Raw genomic sequence first — 22,085 nt, forward strand, 5'->3', positions numbered from 1 at the left:
TACAGAATTTAGTGCTGCATATTGTTGATGATGATGATGAGTGGGGAAAAAATCTAAAAAGACAGAGAAACAGAACACAAGTAACTGGAGGTCTGCTGAAATCATATCAAGGTGAATGGTCAATTTCAACATATAGTACTTCCTGTTTATCTTTGCCAGTGAAATGTTCTTGCGCCCTCTGCTGAAAGCCCTCGGCACACAATGCTGTCTCTGCCCACAGCCAGCCTGGGTTTGTGTATGGTCTCTGTGTGGTGTTCACTGGTGCAGCCAGCAGAGGGAGCAACATGGCAATGAAAACTAGAGTCAGATGCTGGGAGGAGGAGGATCAAGCAAATAAACCCTTGGGTAACGTGTGCAAAACAAGTGTAATTCTGGTTACCATATGCAGGCCTAAAGAGTACAACACGTATTCTGGATTGAAACCCTGTACAAGTACGTCTGTAAGGGCATCTGACACACCTGTAAGACCTCCCCTGAAACCTGCACAAGCAAGCTACAGTAACGTAAGACAAAGGTATGCTCTGTTTTTTCTAACAGTTTTCTTAGTGGATCAGGGACAACATATGGTACATTTACAAAACAGCTATATACTTAAGTACTGCGATTATTTTTGTCACTAAAGGATGACAAAATAGAAACATAAGTAATTCCAGTGTCCTGTGGTAAAGGATGAAAAGAATGTCTTGTTTTCCAGCCTATGTTAAAATGCATGTCATTTTCCATAAGGGACAAAACCCCTCAGTATTAAATACTCTCCTGCCCAAATGATAGCAGGGTGTTGGGGTGATCTGACAAGGCCGCATACAGCCCTGACTGGTAGGTACTATGGCCTATTATTAGCCTCTGAACACTGGATACCGCCTTCTCAGCTGAGTCTGGTCTAGGAGGAAAAATATTCATTACGTAACAATAAAGGATCTGTCTCCCGACCCACTTCCTGAATACCACAGCAGCAACTAGGCCCCAAACTGAGGCAGAGCGGAAGCCTCATCCATTTGTTTGCTGGAGCAGTGTACAGTAGTGGTGGTTGTTTTCTGCTTATCCCTTGCCTCCACACATTCACCACGCCAGCCACCCCTCCTTCCCAGATCCTCTTTGTGGGTCAGTGATGCAGCGGGAGTGACGCAGCAGTGGCAGCAGCCTCCAGAAGCCAACTCTATACAGCAGGAACAAGGAAGCTCTGCCAGAACCCTAGTCCACAGGCAACATCCAGACAACAGTGAAGAGAGGGAAGATGGTACAGGCCTGATCTAGGCCAAAGGGAGAACGGGAGCCGGACATTCACTCTGCTTTCCTCTTCCTAAACAAACACCAGAGAGACATCCACAGCGGCAGACACAGGCCCAGCAGGACCTTCCGCACAGAAACATTTTGGTAGGCAACTCAGAGTACGAGTGCTTGTTAAGGCAACAACATAAGTGCTACCAGGGATGGGTGTCTTTGTATGCTAAGAGTGTGAATGCTTTGAGAATGAGGATGAGGCCTACTCAGCCTTGTACTACGGTCTATGCCTCTCTGCTGATGAGCGTCTCTGCAGGCCGCAGCTGAGTGTTGTGCATCAGAGGCAAAGAGGCCTGTAAACTTTGTCCTGTGGTTTTCAACACATCCTGGCTGTGATACCAAATGTGGGTGACAAGGTGCTGCTTACAAATACGTCATATGGCCCACGATGCACAGTTGCATCTAAACGCTTTACGTAACGGAACGAATTTGTTCCATTTGTAGTTTTGATTCCAAATTTAGCTTAAGATTAAATTTTTTAATTAAACATAAATAATGGCTCCCAAACCTGTAAACTGCCAGATTATGGAAAATATTACAGATGGCGTCTGCAGCTAAAAATGGTACGGTTGTTAAAGGAGAAATATGTAACACTGGCAGCAAGCGTTTAAAATGGGTACTGCAGTCCAAATTAAAAAAAATTGGAGGGAGTTGTCTCCCCCCGCCTCCTCCCCCCTGACTCAAAGCTCAGGCAGGTTGCCAGGGACACTGAACCTACATGAGCACAAGATGAGCGCAACATTATACAACAAGTGATGACAAGTCCTACACTGTAGGCTGATCAGCTGTCTCCAAATTATAAACCAGCTCATGTGGATTTTTTTTTAATTTTGCCAGTAGTCTGTTCATGTAAAGCTAATTAAGTCCTGAAAACAAAAGCCAACTGCTCTGAAAATTCACACTGTGGAGGTGGACTTCAGTGACAACCATCTTGACTACTTTCCTGACTCCATTAGTGTTTTGCTCAATTTATATTAATGATGACTTATGATGCATTAACAGGCACCAATTCATTAGGCTAACATTTTACATAATTTGGTATTAATTTTAGCCTCATGTAAAGTGAATGCATGTGAAACTGGCAGTGTGGCCAAACAAAAACAGACATTCAGCACCAGAATGACAATTTCAAAGGAGAATAAACTGTCTGTAGTGTTGTTGTTGGAGAAGCAAGTATTTCAACCTAGCATGTTTCTTTAATTTCTGATGACATAGCATGTTTTTTTTATGTTTTAGTACAGTAAATATATTACACATTTTTCCTTTAACTTGATGTCTACTTAAAATGTGAATTTATAACTTTCCCAATTCTTTAATTAACATAAATAATGGTTCCCCTGTAAACTGTCTGATTGTGGAAAATATTAAGGATAGCCTCAGCAGTTAAAAATGGTAAAATTGTTTGACGATATGTAATATCACAATATTTTTTACCTCAACCTTGGTATAAATATTTATTGTTGATCTCGGACAATATTGTAGGGATAATGATCAGTGCTTTCACAAAATGTTGACACAATGAGATTTTTGATAAATAATCATCAGTAATGTGGATGTAATGACTAAGTGGGTAAAGGCAAATCATAGAACAGCCACAAGAATCTGGGTTGTTCAGAAAATTACATCATTTTACTTTAATGCAGCCTTTAAAAGGAGAGGAAGACAACACTTATGTCATGTAACAAGATGAAATCAAAGATGAAATCTAGTTTCATATCATGATATCAATACAACATTACACTATGGTACGATGTCTGCCCACCATCAAAGCCTGCATCCACTTCAAGTCACTGAAGTAACTGTGGAAGGCTTGAAATTAAGATACGAATGAAGGTTTAAAAAAAAATCTGTATATTCTTGTTAAAGCTGTAATATGTATATGTAATAAATAACACCCTAGAACAACATAATATTCTTTGTTGAGTTGTACACTTGCATTATCGCAAATGTTTCCAACAAATTTCCAACCCAGAGAAACACACGATTTGTGTGTTTCCTAATAGTTAATTACCTAATAGCTAATTGTTATCACTTCTAGGAAAACACGTGAAACTTTTAATACGTCAGACAGTGAGGAAGGAACGTACAGGAACAGGAAACAAAATGTTAATATTACCTCATCCATGTATATGTTTTCTGTCTGAGTCATGTCAGATAGATTTTCTTTGATAATGGTGTTGTTTCCCAATGAAGACAACAACTCCCATGATCCCATGCTACTTCACGACATCATCACACAATGTCTTTTGTTATTGTCTTCATGTGAGAGAGACTCATAGGGGCAGAACATACATATTGTGCATTTAAATGCCACTGGTGCACTGGCTGTCTGGTTTTTAGACACTGGCTCAGAGAAAACCCCAAATATACCACAGTCAACTAAAAAAAAATCCAACTTCTCTCTTTAGGTAGTACATTGACAAATATTGTTCTGTAAACAAGGAGCTAGGGTCATGTTAGTTCATTTGACTTTTTCCAATCTGTCTGTGCTGAGAAATTTGTATTTTTGATTGACAGGATTCTCAGGAAATCCCAGTCAGCTGGTGGTTGTTACATTCTCCCTCCCCTTCAACTTCAGTCAGGCTCCCCCTCTAGTCTCCCAAATTTAGATTTCTGGCTCAAATTACCAAGGATATGCACTGAAGCCACTTTTGTCTCATCACTTGGATTGTTACGTCTTTTTTGGTTTTGGTTGTCACACCAGTGTGGTCCTGTGTGGCACAAATTTAGGGTTTAACTACCGGACAAGCTGGTACACTCTCTGTTCCACTAGTAAATATAGGGGTCCTCAAGTAAGCAGGTCTTAATGCTGTCAGCACCACAAATAGACAACTGAGCCTGTGGTTAATTGTGTATTCATGAAATCAACATAACGTGATATATCAAACACAAAAAAGGAAACAGGGCAGTTCAGCAGCTAAGAGGGTGATTATTGAGTGTGTGCACAGACGAAAGCACAAACTCTCCTTGAATAGCACATTTCCTTCCTTTAGGGCAATGACTGACTGCATGCATAATTATAAGGCACCTGCTACTTTGTCTTTTGAACTCGACAGTACGTATGAGCAGAGGCACTGAAACTGATTAAAAGTGGGTCTCAGCCAGCATGAGGAGCAGACCTACATAGTCATATGACCATGCTGAGTTGTGTAAATAAAAGAGCTGCTTCCGTCCTCAGAGGCTAGTGAGAGGCTCACAGTGCCATGTCGGGTTCAGCTTCCTCCCCTCCCCCTCGTCTGCAGTGCTGACGCATCTGCTGCTTTTGCATCAATCAGCAGCCTCTATATAGGTATACAGAGAGTCCCCGCTGATAGCAGGACTCTTTTCCCCCCTCAGCCTTGCTTTCAGTTTGCATGCTTGCTGCAATTGTGAGAAAAAGCATCGATGAACATCTGTCCTGTGATACACAATAGGACAGTAGTCACTGCCATCTTCTCTCGGGTTCTGCGTTACCTAACCACAGCGACTGCGTAAGCACAGACGGTGTAATATACTGCTGCACAGACAGAGTCTGTGTGCACAAGCATGGAGCAGATGGTGTAGTGTTATGCATTCAAGGTGCATGTTGTTTCCGCAGATAATTTGTTTCATGCAAAAGACATTTTTTCCTTTTGGTCAACATCAGTGCATCCGGATCAAGCTGGTGCGGTGCTGGTGAGATTTAATACTTCATTTGTTGCACCCCTCACTCTACGCTGCTACCAGCAATGCAGCTGAGTATTTTCTCTGGCTGTAGCATCGAGCACAGAGCTGGTGTGTGATGTAGCACCCAGCATCTCTCCGCTCTCCCTACAGCCCTCTGCCATGCTTAATAAAAGTTGCCGTTTCCTGCTCAGTGGCTGCAGAACGAACGCTTCAGTTGCCCAGCTAGCACAAAGGCAGAACCGTACGCCGGTTTAGAATCGTGCTGTATTACTGAGAGTTATTCTTATAGCTGTAGTAGGACAGAAGAGGGACAGTCAGAAGAAGGGCAGGGCAGATCTAGCCCAGGACCTGGGCTGCATGGATAGAGGCGAAGGACGCTGGAGCCGGAGTCATCTGCACACAGAGAGGGAGGGAGAGGAAGAAAGACGTCAGAAAAAGCTCTGCTTCTGACAACACCGCTGTTCAGCGACCATCATAGAAAAAAACTACTTTCGCCTTGCTCTCACGAAACTGTTTTTCACATATAGTTTGGTACATTGAGGGCTGTATTAAAGGGATACTGCATGACTCGGTTTCCTGTTCGCCCTGCATCGTTTTCTCTGATTTACTAAGGTATGTTTTGCATGGTTTCCCTCAATCTATAACCTTTTTTTTTTTTTTGCGGAAGTACGATTTGCAGAGGTGCGTGAAGTGGCTTTTGCTTTGACATTTCGCTCTTTGTTTGACTAGACTGTCTGTATGCTATACTGTCATGTCTTGGTTTGTGGTTGAGTATGTGGGGATTTCTATTGTAGAGGTTGAGATGTAAAAAAAAATAATTTCACAAGAGCTTTGAAGGTAAAGTAAGGTTGGGTGTGGCAAAATCGTAAGCATGGATGACAAATTTAAAATTTCCGCTCAGCATGTGGTGGCAACAAACCACAACAATTGGTATAAATTGTGAAAAATGAAAGTGGTAAAGTAAAATGCCAACGTAGAAGAAAAGATGGAACTGTTTCTGTAAGCAGCAGAAACTGAGAAATTAGTATAAAAGCTGTGCACATCACTTGCTGTTATCAGATGAGAAAGTCCTTTGGGTAGCATTTCTGCTGCAGACAAAGACACACAGACCAACACACACACAAGTACATATATTCAAGCGGAGACAGAGGCAAACCTCAGCTGCTCTGTTGACTGCTGCTGCATGCTGCAGGTTCTCAGAGAGGGCAGGATGTTTGTGGGAGAGAGGGGACCGAATAACCGGACAGCTAATACAGTCACTTGCCATCCAGCTGAATCCCAATAAGTGCTGCGCCATAGCATGTTGCCATGACAACGGAGGCCTGTCTGAGAAAGGAGGCAGGAGGCTGGTTGTGTTTTCAGCAGTGAGAGAGGCTTTAAAGAATGGCGGCCATATTGTATTTCTTGCACGGAACAGAAAATTGTAAACGAGTAAAAAAAACAAGAATAAAATTACATCACTGATGGATTACCTAAACCCCTACGGAGTAAACAAAAAAATACTGCACATCTGTTCCTTTTAAAATAAAAATAGTCAACAAATTTTGAAATTGTGAGTAACGCCCAGGACAAAAATAAACAGAACATGAAATGAAGTTATATATCAAATTCAACTGTTAATTTCAAGGTAGAATGTGTAGAATTTGTCCAAGCTGTTTGTAAACACACCAGAAAGGCAGTTGATTGTTGAGTCTCATTCCCAGGACCTCAAATAGTGTTTTTTTTTTTTGGGTTGGTAAAGCAGAGCACAGCACAGCAAAATAATGAAAAAATGAGGAAATACAGCCAGAGGGCAGGGTCTTTGCACATACAGACACCACCAAACACTTCCACTGGGCCATAAGTGATGATTGAGCGGGGTTATGCTTATACTATACATACTTTACACAAACTAAATCTCATATGGATCATGACAAATTTAATTTATCTTCTCCCATTTTCCACTAAGTAAGCATGCAGTATAAAGAACAAGTTTAAAACAGAGAGACACTAAATATAGCCACATCGCCTCAAGCGTAGCAGATAGCCAAAGCATTTCTGAAGAAAGGAAATCATAAATCACACATTGCACGGCCACTTTATGTCTTTGACTGCAGACATAAATGACAGTGAAAAAATAACAATGTGAAGAATTAACTTGTCTCTGAGCTTAAACTGGATAGTTAAATAATGGCGATGCAGGTGCAATGATTCATCACGCACAAGAACCATTTGAGTGTGTCTTAACAGGTCCAGTCAGCACGCTACATGTGGCATGCTAAATGACTCAGTGTAGAGTCAAACCACACTGACTCTGATATCAGTGGAACACAATGAGAGCATCACACTGAGTGATACATCCTCTTTCAAATAGAGAATGAATTAACTTTGACTTCCTCTAAGAGTTTCAAATTGTAGATCATTGTGGTTTCCTGTCAAAAATCAATCCGTCCAAAAATGCTGCTTTGCCAGTATACAAAAACAGACATTCCCAGCAGTGCATGCCTGCGTATAACAACTGCAACATGGCGGTGTGTGTCCTCAACGTATACTTTTACAATATTATTAGCATAGCAGTGAGTTTGAATATATCAAAGATGTTCATGTTTCTACTATTCATAGCAGTGATTATTGTACTTCTGTGGTACATTACATCAATAGCCATTTCACTCATGAGGCATTAATTAACTATTCCCTTTTGACAGAGTTGACAAAAACTGTATGTGAGACAAGTGAAAGGATGCCTCTCTACTGCCGACTGACAGGCCGCTGAAGAAGGGAGCATATGAGTCATAAGTGTGTAACTGTCTGCATGTCATTTTCACATTAACCCAGGCCCTGGGAAAAATAAGACTGTCATGACAACTGAACCAGACCCAGTGCAGAGCTGTGGTAGCACACTGAATGGATTACCACCAAAATTCAAATATAATGAGGAATAATAACGAGAAAAATCTGTGACTAAGGGAGTCACAGTATATATGCGAGGTGCAGGCCAAGGCTACCCTTGCACTTAGGATACAGCTGTTGTTTTTAGAAAGATGAGAGTGTTCTTGTGACTTTGTCCTGGGATTAGTGCGTAACCTACTGAGTTATTCATGACTAAAATATTCCATGTATGAACAACCAAGTTAACCTACAGAGAACATCAGCAGTGGAACAGAAAAGAAACTATTGGGCAGACAAGGTCCCATATAGGAATTAATTAGAACATCATCACAACCTTTACAGGATAGTTCTAGACCAAAGACAACATCTTTGACACATCTTGACACTGAGTGTCCTTTGTCCTTTACAATATGGCAACCCATAGTCTCAAGGTGCTTTCCCACATGTTATCTAATAGCTGGGATTTGAAACAATACCGTTTTCAAACAGAAATTCAAAACAATCACTACCCCACATCTTAGCACTGACAAATGAATTACAACTCTGTTGCTGAAATACCAAAACAATTGTATTTTTATTACAGTAGTCCATCAATGAGGTTTTCCCAGTAATACAAGGAGAGGTGTTTTTATAAATGTCTTCTTTAGCCTTTATGATAGACTTAAAAAAAAAAAAAGCTGTGGCACAATCTTGAATCAGTTCGATAGTGTGCACAAGTTACAATTGATGATCTTTTAATAAGCATATAGTCTGTTTTAACTCAGCATGTGATTTAACTCAGTAATTATGATTTTAACTTTATGCAGCAATTCTTCTTGATAAAGCAGGATGGAGATTATGGTGGCTGGACTCACCAGACTTATGGACCAAACAGTTGGCACTAGAGCTCATCTATAAGGATATTACTGCCATCTAGTGTTGAAAAACTAGAAGAACCAAAATATTTTGAAATACAAAATGTAGACACATCTTCTGGGTCTTTTAAACAATTATCAGTCAGATTTGTGTTGCACAGTTAATCAAAACATCATGGAAACTGCAGTATGGCCAAGTGCCTCATCCATTTAATAAAGACAAAAATGTGTGTCAAAACAGCGTCATAATGACGTACTTTGGTGCTGCAGAGATAGCGTGGCCTACAAATCTTGTTCTTCAGGGTTCTTGTTCTGTAGGGCACAGACCTGTACATGTCACATAATCATGATTTTAATTGTGTTTTTATCAGTAAAAATTAGGCAAAAATGATCATTCCCACTAATCACAAATCATATTGCAATCAAAATCCCCGTCAAAATAAACAAAATATGATTTTTCCTCACAATTTTGTAATAATATTTCTTCTTTTCTTCTTTTAGATGACTGTGGTGTCCCCATGCACTCAGAACCTGATGGATAGTGCCCACCCTCACACTGTGCTGAGCAAACTCAATGAGCAGCGCTCACAAGGCCTCTTCTGTGATGTTACCATTGTGGTGGAGGATGTCAAGTTTCGGGCCCACAAGAACATCCTGGCAGCCTGCAGCGGGTACTTCAGAAACGCTCTGACAGCTCCTGAGACATGGAGCTCTGGCCAAGTGCTGGAGTTGATGGACCTGAAGTCTGAGGTGTTTGCCAGTATCCTCAACTTTATCTACTGTTCGAAAGTGACATCACTTGGTGCAGAAGACACAGGGGGGCTAGTGGCAGCTGGAAAAAGACTTGGAATTCCTTTTTTAGAGAAGCTTGCTGAACAAGAGAGACAGGATGAATGTGTCAAATCCACAGACCCCAGTACAGCCCCATTGCCTAAAAAAACAAAGAAGGAAGCGCCCAGGCCTGAGGAGATAGACAGTGCTAAAGGGCCACGCATCACTAACGCCTTTTCTATCACTGAAGTGTGTCCTGGGAACAATCTTTTCACCCCTCTGGTTCAAACCAACGGGGAGAGGCAGTCACCAGATGTAGGTCAGCTCCCATCAAGTTGCCCCACAACCTCCTGCCTCAATGGGAACAATGAGACAACTCAAGCCCTCTCAGAGCACTCATATGCAGTGTGCAAATCCACTGAAGGCAAAGATAGCAGTCAGTGGGACAACAAGAAGGCTGTTAAGCCAGCAATATCACAGCCAAAGCAACTCAATTACAGGAATGCAGGCCCACTTAAAAAGCGTCACAGGCTGAGAGGCACTTTGGTTAGAAGTATACTTCCAACACCAGCTGAACCACAAACAGATAAACCAAATGCAATAACCCCCACATCACCTGACAGTGTTTCTGCAGCACCTGTTGCAGTCATGACACCACCTCCACTTTTTTCAGAGGCAGAAACAGAAAGAGGTACAGACCCTGGGCTTCCTACAGCCACTGAAAACGTTCAAATGGAGTTAGGTCCACCACCTCTGTCCCCTCACACAGAGGACAGTATTTCAATCTTCGGATGTGATCACTGTCCAGAGATTTTCACAAATAAAGCCCTTCTCACCATTCACTCAGAGGTACATAAAAAGCGTTTTGTCAGCCATTTGTTTTGCAAGTTTTGCCACAGAAAGTTCATACACCTAAAACGGCTGCGCAACCACGAGCAGGTCTGTCCCAAAGCTGCAAGAGGCCCGCCTAAACTAGATGCTACTGATATATCAACCAAAGAGGTGGACCTCCACTCAGAGGACATGCCGAACATGGAGAGCATCATGACACAGCTTCCTCCTGCTGAGCTCTCCACCCCTTATACCCCAGAGCCCCTTCACGAGGACCAATCAGAACCTCTGCAGCAAGAGAAGGCAGTAAGGCCGGGTGGCAGTCAGAGGAGATACAACTGCAGTGTGTGTAAGCGGGTCTATGTCACCCTTTCCAGTCTGAAGCGGCATGAGAATGTACATTCCTGGCAGAGGGCCTATCCCTGTCATTATTGTAATAAAGTGTTTGCCCTGGCAGAGTACCGCACCAAGCATGAAATCTGGCACACAGGTGAACGTCGCTATCAGTGTATTTTCTGCTTGGAGACATTCATGACATACTATATCTTAAAGAACCACCAGAAGTCTTTCCATGGCATTGATCCTAGTCTAGCTGTTAAGAAAAAATCCGCCAACGGTGGGTTGAAAGCCAGCGTTTATCCAATCAAACTCTACAGGCTTCTGCCTATGAAGTTTCGTAAGAGACAATACAAGACATACAGTCAAACATATTCAGAGAGCCTTGACAGAGGTGACCAAGCTCCACTGGAAAGTAACTCTCTTATCCCTCCGTTTGAAGAAAACGGTCTGATCAGCCACCCTGACAATGTTTCATTCCCTCTGACTTTCATGGCAACAACAAAGATGGTGGCACCTGTCATGCCACGCATCACCTTTGACAAGCCAAGTGACCAAGATATTGACCAAAGTCTGAACAGTGAATTGGACGTTCAGAGAGGCTCAAGAAAAGAGAATGAGAATAGAGATTCAGCCTTCATTAACTACGATAGTACCTTCTCTTTGCAGCCTGATACAGAGTCTTCTGCAGTGGGTTACAAAGATGACTCAGAGCACATCAGTCATACTGTGCCATTCTTAAACTCTTTGAACACTGTTAAAAAGTTGGGTGAGCTATCTGCTTCTGCAAAAAGAGTCGAGGATATGACTAAGGAGATACTTCAGTCAAGCAATGAGAATCTGGTGAGTGATAAACTGGTGAGGGCAAAGACGGAAACGTATATTGCCAAACCTGCATGTCCGGGTCCATCTGTGGATGGTGCTGCCATGCCACTCTGTCAGATAACAGTGAAAATAGGCAATGAAGCCATCATCCGCCGCCAAATCAAAGGATCTAAGCTCTTCCCCAGAAAGAAAAGGAGGATCAGAGAACTGAGTGAGGAGGCGAGTCCGAATCAGTGTCCTAAAACAAGGGAGAACTCAGAGAGCCCCAGACTCCGCCTCAGACCAGAAGTCACCACTGCCACAGAGCCAGAAACGTACGATGATCCCAATGACTGTGACACAGCTGATATGCTTTGGCGACCCTACTATTCTTATAAAGCTAAAAAGAAAAGGAAGAGGTTGAGATTCAAACACAGAAGAGCTTTGTTTCACCGTTATCCTGACACATCTGTAGATAGAGCTGCTGGCAGCGAGGCCCACCTTGATAAGAGTAGTTGGCTGACAGACGAGAGCATCTCAAGTGGTAGTGGAGAGGTGAGACGAAGCAGGAACTCCAGCCCAAGGGCCACCTACAACTGTGACATCTGTGACAGCTCCTTTATCACAGAGACCGGTCTCAGAGCTCATGTTATTGGTTCCCACCCCTGTTTCTGCCGGACCTGTGGTAAACAAGGTCCCCCTGGTGAGGCACCTGCCGGTGGTGATTACATCTGCAACAGCTGTATGGAAAATGGCTCCTGCTTTGATAATACCCCCCGGAGCCCCAACCCAGAGAAGAAGTATCGCTGCTCCTTCTGTCCCCAGCGTTTTCTTTACCTTGCCACAAAGAGAAGCCATGAGAAAAAGCACCAGGAGACAAATGAGGCCGGATACAATTATGACAACTTCACGCCGTGTTCTAAATACACAGCACGCCTGAGCGAGGACAACAAACAAGACACCATCAAAACAGAAGACAGTGACAATCAAGGGAGCCCTGACATAAAAAGTGAAAGGCTGGAAGGAGGACATTTTTCCATTGATAAAATTAAACCTAAAATTGAGGACACATCTGACTTTATGTCCTATTCCAACATTAAAAGTCCATTATCGCCCTGCATTGACCCATTGCTTTCCCTGACACCCTCAAAGATGAAACATAAAATGGCGAAAAAAAGGATCAATGCACAGCATTCTATGCATCTCATCCCAAAAAAGCAAGCCCGTGACAGAGAAAGCGACAACAGCAGGGATATTTTGATGGGGCCAAAAACAGCGAGTCACAATGACCGTGAGAAGTCCTGTAAACTGTTACGGAGAAATGACTCTGAAACTAAAGGTACCCATGTTTCTTTACACAAGCCAGAGAAATGGATGTGCAAAGAGGAGCCATTTTTTTGAAGATCTTTGAGGGCTGTGGCCAATAATAAGCGAAAGAAAAAGTGAAACTTGACTTCAAGCCACTGATCTGGTTAGGAAACATAATGTTGTCTTTGCAGCTGAACTCAATAAAATGATTTCAATGGACACTAAACATGAGGGTCTAATATCAGTGTAGGCTGCAATTTCTTCCCTCCTAAACTCAACAATTTAGTGATTTTCCACCTTTGTAGAAGATATTTTTTGGATAATATAGGACCTTCTGACACAGGCTGTACTTTGTCCATTGTCTATGCATATATGGCAGACTCAGTGACATGACAGTAACCTCAAAAAAAATACATGAATGTTGGTAACGTTTCTTTAAACAGTGTGCAATTTCAGATAACTGACAAGCTGCCTGGTGTGGTTACATATTCATTTTTTTTAATATGTCTGGGAAAAACAATATGAATTTTTTTGAATCTCACATTCAGTTAACTGGCCATGGTGAGTTGCACTTTATAGTTAGACTATGCTAATCTGTTGGTTAAATACTTTGATAATTCAATTTAAATTTTAAGCACCATTGATATAATGCTAATTTATAATTAACACATGGCACCATTGAGATTAAAGTTACTACTTTTGTGTGTTTATGTATAAAACATGTAAAACTATTTAAATAAATGTTGATATTCTAAACTGTTACATCCTGTCCTCATTTAGCCAGTTTACAGATAAATGTTGTCACTGACCACTGACGAACTGACTGATCAGCACACTTACTGATACTGACGGTAAGGGAAATAGTTACAGAAACCCTAAAAGCCATGCAGTTAAAGTGTGGAGATTTTTTAAGCTGTACATTTTAAATAGCAAGATTTAAACAGCCATAATGGTACAAAACCTGTTCCACAGCAAACTGTTTCCTAAATATAAAGCCACATGGTGCTCCTCCCGGTCCTTCAGGGACCTACAGCCCATCTGAGAAGTCCATTCCCTCCTTCTTCCACAGAAACTGCATCTGTATTTAGAGTTGGGCCTCAAGACACAGTTTCCAGATGTTTCTAAATTCCTTGCTTCTTTCTAAGACTGGTCTTGTGATGTAACAGACCGATCATAAATTTTAGGAACAAGGTGCTGCTCAACACACTGACTATGCCATGGAGGCAGCATTTTTCCCCATATCATATCAAGGGATGTTAATAATTAATCATTAATTGACTAATCAATAGAATTTAACCAATTTATAAATAACCAACCAAATTTGTTCATCAATTAATCGATAATGTATGTTTTGTGTACCATTTCTCCAGAGCTCACGGGTAATTGTGCCCCATTTAACAATGTTTTGAACCATTTGTTGAATGAGGACAGGTGGACAAAAGCATTGTTTTGAGCACAAGCATTATTTTATTATTCAGTTTGTTTAAATTGTTTGTGCCTCATAAATTAATGCTTCACATAAATAATACACTACTAGAACCGGTTAAATAAAACTGAGAAAAAATATGTACGTTTTGTAGCGTACTAATTAATAATGATTAACCAATTGTTAACATCTTCAAACTATCAGTTAAGGAAAATGCGCGTAATTTGCAAACACAAATCCAAATCCAACAGATTAATATGATGATCATCAGTTTTATATTTTTAGTGTTCTAAAAGGTTTAATAGTTTTAAAAATATAAATATTTTCCTTATATGCCCATGACTGAGTGACTATATTACATAAAAACCCTTCTTGATATCACCAAACTTGGATAGAAAACGGCAGATAATTCTGTGGCATACTGTGCAGTTTAAAAGCCAGAAAATCTAGATTAGATGTGATCACTATAAAGGTGTTGTGTTAACAGATGACTAAAATAATTCATAGAAATTGATTACGAAAGTTATAATCCATACCTGACTGCCCTTTCAGGCTCCCTGCTTTTTTCAGTGATAAGGATCAGAACTGTTTCACCCAACCAAAAGTAACATCACCCTGAAACAGATGAAAAGAATTCATGATGTCGCATTTTCATCTAAAGGACATACTGGAATAGCATTTTAAATACAGATTAAGATGAATGAATTATCTCTATAAATCAGGAATTCTGGAAAACTGTGTAAAACATCCTCAACTGTTTTGAGTGTATTCAGTTTAACTGATGCTTCAATATAAAGTTATTCCAATGAAAAAAACATTCACAGTGATCAGGAAATCTCAGATTTTCCAGTGAATTATCCAGTTAAAAGCTGTAACTCAGGTAAGACACAACCACAATTATATACTGTAAAATCTTCAAAGAAAATGTCAAAAACACTACGGGATGCTCTTCACACAAATGTGTAGGAAGTTGCTGCGAAATGTGTTTCACTTTAATATTGGAAATTGATTTGGTTTAAATAAAAATTATGATTTTGAATTTTTCAAATGTATTATTATTGGCACTTTGAGCAGTGCAAGCCAAGTGCCATTTAGTCCTATTATACTGGAGAGAAGGCAGACATCTCTAAAATAAATCTAGATAAATGAATAACACTACATACCAGGGGGAAAATATGTATTCTTAATTTTGGGGTAAGCTGTTCCTCTAAAGAAGCAGAAAACACTTATTCCAAATATTCTAAATACCAATATTTAGAGAGCAGGGCGGCTGATGGCCAATACATAATTCTGATATCAAAACAAAGAAAAGCCATTTATGATTTCATCATTCCACGCACATTACAATCTCATATAAATGGCTATCTTAGCCAGTAACATGTTTTAGTTAGATCTTTTATTCATTCATGAAATAGAAAAATACAAAATACATAGGTTATACTGTAGATTTCAGAATGTGATGGGTATTTAAGGTAGAGCAGGGTACAGTATGTCAGAAACTATTCAATTATATTACTCTATAAATTATAACAATATATATTTAATGCTACCTAGATACAATTTTTGGTTTGGATTTGCTGTTATTTAGGATGAGTGAAATGTGTTCAGATTAAAAAAAAAGTGACTGAAGCGTACAGGTTTACAGCAGGATGAATGAAAGCGACAGTACTAGACTTGAAACTGACTTTTCAACACCTTCCCAAAACTCACAAGGGGGAGCGCTAACACTGTTCCATGCTCTGACTAAAAGTGTTTAGTTTTAGTTTAGTTTAGTTTCAGTACTAGTTTTAGTATTCTCTCATAAGAAATTGGGTGGAGGGGGTTGTGGGGGCAAGATTTAGGAAGTTCAGAATATATATTACAAAACAAACACAATACCCAGTCTAAAATAAAACATGCACAGTGCCTCCTCATGCTTGTTGTGTTGAGACATCTGACTAAATTGAAAGCAACTAAAACTAAATACATTTCCGGTATATTTTTATTTTATTTTTGTAAGTACACAAAATCACTTCAGTTAGTTTTAGTTTTCTTCTAGTCCAGTTTTAATTTTTTTCAGTTAACTAAGATTTTCTTCCACACTTTCATTTCGTTTTTTGTTCAGTTTTAGTTAACTATAATAACCCTGATCACTGTTCTTCATTTTGACACTTAATATTTACATTTTTATTGCAAATGTGTATCGGTTCCAAATATCGGTTATTGCTCTCCTTGATTACTAATAATCAGTATCAGTCCTGAAAAAACACATCAGTTGCTCCCTAATGTTTTAAATTTTAAAAGGGTCACCTGTCATCATTATTAGTGTACATTTTTTTCTGATTAATTGGTTGTTGTTGTTGTTTTTGTAAGATTATCCATTACTTTTTAATGGCAAACTAAAGCTGTGTTCCTCAGACATTTGTTTTAGAGCAGAGTGATTTATTCACACCCGGTGACAGATTTACCTCTGCTTCACACAAGCATGTCACAGGGTTAAATACTGGTAGCCCAGATTAGCTAGCTAAGCTAGCTTCACAAGTCAAAGTGTCAGTTCTCGACGAGCACCGCCGTTGCATAATGAGCGACAGTACAGAGAGACCTTAAATCCACTTAAAACCTCCTACCATCTGCAGATTGAAGTACAAGGCAAAGCAAGTCTTTCGACTCGTAGAGGAAGCTTGATATTTGTCCAGACGTTTTAAGGCAGCAGTGTGTACGGGACCTGACGTGACGCGGCAGCAGTGGGGCTGGCTCTCCACCACTCTGCTTGCCTGCCTGCCTGCCTGCCTGCATTCATAAACGGATATGATAAAGCAGCGCTGAATGCACCGGAGCAGCGACTACAGTCAGCTCTGACCATGGCGGAAGAGGACGACGCGAGGATTCGGATTTTACAGAGCCTGCGGGGGAAAATATGTAAGTTTGACTGGAGAGCCGATGTTTTCCGTCTGTCACAGAGGGAGAGAGGTCGGTAGAAGAGGCGAGTGGGGAAGAGGGGCGCGGCAGTCGACAGTGTGGAGGCAGGTAGGCAGGCAGGCAGGCAGGCAGGCAGAGACAGCAGCCAGTTCAGCTGGTCGGTGTGCTGCCGCTGCTGCTGCCTAACGTCAAGTTAGCCTAGCATGCTAGCAGCAGCTATTAGCTTGTTGTGAATGATTTCATTCATCGAGTACGGCTCCACGGCCGCCAGTAAAGCTGTACAGGCAAACTGGATTTTTTATGAGTGTTAGGAATGGAAACGTGTTTAAATTGAGGGCGGTTTGTGTGACTGGAGCTGCCCTGTAAGCTAAGTTAACGTTGGTGGCAAAGTAGGCTAACTAGCTACTACCAACCGTTTGAGTCCACCGTCACTAACCTGCTCAGTTATTATAACGTTATTCACAACAGGTGTCTGACTGTCAGGTAATTTAGCTTATGTTAGCTCATAATAAAATCAATTTTTAGCGACAATGTGAAGTTTAAACGCAACGCCTATCAAACAGCGTCTCCAGCATCAAAGTAATGGTCACTCACCCTTTAGAGCTTAAAGGGATAGTTCATCCAGAAATGAAAATTCAGTAATTATCTACTCAACCACATGTTGATTGAAGCTTGGGTTTAGTTTTTCACTCCACAAAACACTGCTGGAGTTTCACAGGAAAACAGGGATTCAGAATAGCCCAAACAATGTAAGTGATTTGTGACCAGTTTCCAAAAGGAAAAAAAACAAATACAATGCCTCCATAATACTCATCTGGCATAATCCAAGTCTCATAAAGCCTCATACCACTCACACACCCAGTTCAGACAGTGTTCACATGCAAGTGGACGTAGCTCCAAGCTAAGGATCTACAGTGAAGATTTAGGCTAAAACATGGTGTAAATGAGAGCTGTCAAGTCAGCTTGGCATGTTGGAGCTTCAGGAGACTTTGATTACACCAGAAGAACACTGTGGAGGCAGTTTACTTTGGGGTTGTTTGGACTGTTTTTTTCTGTTTGAAAACTGGTCACCATTCACTTGCATTGTTTGGGTGATTCTGCAACGCTGTTTTCCTGTGAAACTCCAGCTATGTTCAGTGGACTAAAAAACTACACCAGACCTTCTCATCAGCATAAGGCTAAGTAGACTGAATTTCCATTTCTGGGTGAACCATCCCTTTAATATTAGCTTCTTAAGTCTTTCAGGCTTACCTAATGTTAAATGTCTATGTTATGTCTTGGTAACTTATTTCTGCCAAGCATTGCACACTGTCACAGTGATCTGTGAAAGGATGACCAACCTGATGACTTGAGTTCTAGTCCTGTCTAAACCACTGAAATATATCTTTATTTATAGTCAGTGTTCTGAGCACCAAGTTTACTTCAGCAGGTCTCTGAGTATTCAGTAATTTGCTCTCTGACCTGCATGTGGAGGCATTAATCAAGTAATGTTTAATACTGACATTAAATAGTAAAGAAGATACAAAACGTACAAAAAGGGATCAGAATGCACATTCAAGACCCCATTGCAGTCTTTATTGTCTTGCCTGAAATTTGGTTTGCTGCAAAACCAGACAGTGTTCACTGACTTACTGTACCAGCACTGTGTGCAGGTTGTTGATTTTTTTTAAAAAGAAAGAAAAACATATATTTTGTGTGCCCAGGATTTTTTTTTCCATTTTGCAATGGTATCAAAAATGATATGGAGTAGAGGTTATGATTCAATATGTTGTGATAGTATAAGCAAGGTGATTGCTATATTTAAATTTAATTTAATTTAAGAAAAACTGTACAATATAAAGAATATAACACCATATGCCTAAAACCTGAGTTACAAAATTGACATTTTTTGTTTTCAGAACAGTGAAGATTTATTGCATTGACATCTTGCAGTTGGGGATTAAGATGCATCACAAAATGAACCACTGCTACGGATCTTATCACAGTAGCCAATACAGTTTTTTTTGAGAATCGATATAGTCTCATAAAACATAAGAATATGAACATACTCAAGAATATCAGTATTTTCTTACACCCCTAATATAGAAGCTATTGACAAATCTACATGGGAATAAGTTAGCTGTCTTGCCTATAGCACCAAAAAACGTATTTTGCTTCAGTGAAGTTATTGTAATATAATAACAATCATGCATCTAGAGATTACAACTTCTACACATTGGCTTCAAAGTCAAATGCCTAACAAGCCAGCTTCCTCATTTTGAAGCTGGGCTGGTCCAGTGGAGCAACAACATACTGTCCACCTGTTGGAATGTGTAAATGTGGTTTTGGCCAAATTGTTGGGAGGCCATTATGGATTTTTTTTTCAGCTCACACCAATAATTACCAACATCTTATGGCCGATACCAACAAGATAACCATTAATTTCATATTTTTGTATTCACAAATAGTTCATATAAACCATAGCTTATGCACATTAACAGGTAAGAAAGGCTAAGATGTAGTGAGCAAAGATGAATGATTTAAATATTTCACTGCTCTGACTGAACCAAATCTAACTGATTTCACTATGACATCAAAAACAAAGAACAGTTCGGATTCTTCAATTGTTTAGGTAGTTTTCACAGATGTACTTTGACTTTTATCAATCATTTTGCCTAAGAATTCAAATTAAATGCTTTAACAGTCTGTCAGGTAAGATATTATTATAGCCTATATTTATGGGCTACTATACACCAATGCCTATATAGCTGGGCAGGCCAACTTTGATGATAATTTATTGGCTCTAATATTTATCTTGTAGCCCTACCAAATAATTCAAATTCAAGATGTTTATGGCTACTTGTGTCAAAAGTTTCAGCAATTCTTAGTATTTTAGAATTCAAATAACACAAGCTGAACGGGTTCCTATCATGTACTTTTACTCATACATAACAGGGTGTTAATAAATATACTGCTGCAGATTTCATTAGTCACAGTTTTAACACACATGCATTAGTCTGCAACCACTGATGCACCATCCTGTTGGTGTCTGAGGTAATTGATTATGGTTAGGATTAAATTTGCCCCAGTGGCATTGCTTCATCTCAGTGGGGAAAGTAAATTTCAGTGTGGTCGATCTGCAGAACAAATCAATTTAAATTAAATAAGCTGGCCTCTAAAGCTGGTTTTTCATTTAATGATAAAAATGATTATTATTTAAATATATTACGATTGACAAAATATTATTTTTAACTTGTGTTTGGGAGATGTTTTATATTTCTAAAGTAGGTGTAGACCATATCATGACTAGCTATACTCGTGGCTTTGGTTGTAACTGTATTTATTTACTGTAAGTTGAATACAGGTTTTTATGCAAGGCTTGTATGCATTCATAGGCACACAATAGGAAGACAACAGTTACACTACTATGAATTAATGAGAAAACAGTAAGCAGAACAAAATAGAGGAACTATAATGGCATGTAACTCACTTTGCAGTCTTACGAAACTCCATTCTTCCTTGTTCACACTTTGTCCTTTTTCCTTTAGCCTACATCAATGGAGGTGGCATTCTGTGAAGATGAATTCTTGTAACAGTTTTAGATGTCCAGCATACTTTAATATGAGCCATTGTTTGCTTCATTGTCAGAATAAAATCAGGAAAAGGTCAGCTACTAAAATGACCAAGTGGTCTTCAGCTTAGACAGGTATTGTTCACTTTGCTCTGACCTTTAGGTCATGGTTTTCACAAGGTGACATGCTTCTGTTTTAGTGCAAATGTTACTGAAGAGATGGCAATAGGGTTAGTTGGCCAAAGTATGTGTTTGTGTCTGCATGCATATGTGCTTGTGTGCTTTACTCCCACCAGGTCATCTTAGTCCAAGCTTCGTGACAACTTGGCTGTTTTTACTGGCCGTTCCTAAGATTAGCCGTACACCATTATTCATAGCCTGTGAAAAAGCTGATCTGACTGGTGGCTTTTCTTAACTAGGTTCTCACCTGGGATTAGGGTACCTATCCAAAGATAGAGGACCAATTTAGACTACTGTCCATGCCCCTCTAATCCACAAGTCTAAATCTGACTCATTGTCAAGTTATTGATAGTGCTGTGTTTGAGTAACTGCCATTTAGCTGTTCTGAACATTCAGGTTGAACTTATGTGACTTTGATTTGGTGATTGATTATGTGTGTTGCACAAAACCCCATGCCATGTAATCTGGGTCTGCCTGCGATGTAATGCGAGTGTGCGCAAGGGGTGTGTGTCACAAAGGTGTTTGTCATTTGTGAATCAGCGCTCTACCATCACCATTGGTTATGCTGAGGAAGTCAATGTTTCATGTTTTTAACCACATAGGAGCCTCAACTTTACTTCAGCTACATCCGCTCTGCAGCTTGCCCTGACAACTGGCAAGAGCCAGTGTCCCCATCTGAGCATGAGGATGTTGATAGACAAAACATATTTAAAAAGGTTACTGTGTATGATTGCAATCACATCTGTGCTTATATTGATTTAAGATTAGTTTGTTCTGAGTCCACTTCAGTGAAATCAACCCTTACATTTTTCTTCTTTTCTTTTCTTTTTGATTAAGGTTAGGGCTGGGCTATATAACATTGAATAATATCTGATTTTTAAACTATTCTGCAATGTATGATAATAAGATTGTCAAAAGTATCAATGCCTTTTCAATACCACATATTTAAAATATCCATTGGTGGCAGTATCAAAACTACCGAAACTATAAAAAAAATATCTAAGTGCTCATTCAAGACCTCAGTTAAGTTCAGTGTCTGAAATTTGGTTTCCAGCAAAACCAGACTGTCTTTTTTTTCTTAACCACCACTGTGTGCAGGTGGTTAATGTAAAACAAAGAAGAAAAAGGAAAAGATTAAAAAAAAAAGAAGATTTTTCCTGCCTTTTTCTCTTTTTGCTGTGGTATCAAAAGGGGTATTGAGTATTGTTTTTGTTTTCTTTTTTTATACTAGTATTTTATCAAAGTTTAAAATTCTGGTATTGCGACAACTCTATATGATATATTCTATCTCAATGTGCATATTTTCTCTCAAATAACATGCTGTAAATTCAGC

At 39.9% G+C, this 22,085-nt stretch overlaps 2 protein-coding genes and 1 long non-coding RNA gene across 5 annotated transcripts in view; 2 read left to right on the top strand and 1 right to left on the bottom strand.

The window, feature by feature from the left end:
- Nucleotides 1–194: 194 nt before the first annotated feature.
- On the top strand, nt 195–13,779 carry zbtb38 (zinc finger and BTB domain containing 38). 3 transcript variants are annotated; one of them, XM_084718067.1, is made up of 3 exons: nt 195–514; nt 1,089–1,374; nt 9,150–13,779. In XM_084718067.1, exon 3 carries the CDS (start codon nt 9,150–9,152, stop codon nt 12,789–12,791), a length of 3,642 nt encoding a protein of 1,213 aa, XP_084574193.1. In that variant the 5' UTR covers nt 195–514; nt 1,089–1,374; the 3' UTR covers nt 12,792–13,779. The 3 variants fall into 3 exon arrangements, with proteins under 3 accessions (XP_084574193.1, XP_084574195.1, XP_084574194.1); XM_084718069.1 differs by lacking the exon at nt 1,089–1,374; XM_084718068.1 differs by lacking the exons at nt 195–514; nt 1,089–1,374 and adding an exon at nt 5,390–5,538 and having other exon boundaries at nt 9,150–13,403.
- LOC146329076 (uncharacterized) lies at nt 4,243–16,860 on the bottom strand. Its single transcript, XR_014770000.1, has 3 exons — nt 16,731–16,860; nt 14,661–14,739; nt 4,243–5,319 (listed from the first exon to the last, which is right to left on the bottom strand). It is a non-coding gene; the product is annotated as an uncharacterized LOC146329076 (long non-coding RNA).
- The window catches only part of rasa2 (RAS p21 protein activator 2), a 38,503-nt gene continuing 33,253 nt past the window's right edge, over nt 16,836–22,085 (top strand). The window contains exon 1 of the mRNA XM_084718070.1: nt 16,836–17,022. Coding sequence (XP_084574196.1) covers nt 16,965–17,022 — 58 coding nt within the window. The 5' untranslated portion in view covers nt 16,836–16,964. The remainder of the gene's footprint in view (nt 17,023–22,085) is intronic.

This window comes from Lutjanus erythropterus, chromosome 4, assembly GCF_056507025.1.
Source record: "Lutjanus erythropterus isolate fLutEry1 chromosome 4, fLutEry1.hap2, whole genome shotgun sequence".
Taxonomy (NCBI): Eukaryota; Metazoa; Chordata; class Actinopteri; order Lutjaniformes; family Lutjanidae; genus Lutjanus; species Lutjanus erythropterus.

Coding starts and splice junctions, on each gene's coding strand:
- zbtb38 (XM_084718067.1), top strand. CDS start 9,150: ATGACTGTGGTGTCCCCATGCACTCAGAACCTGATGGATAGTGCCCAC.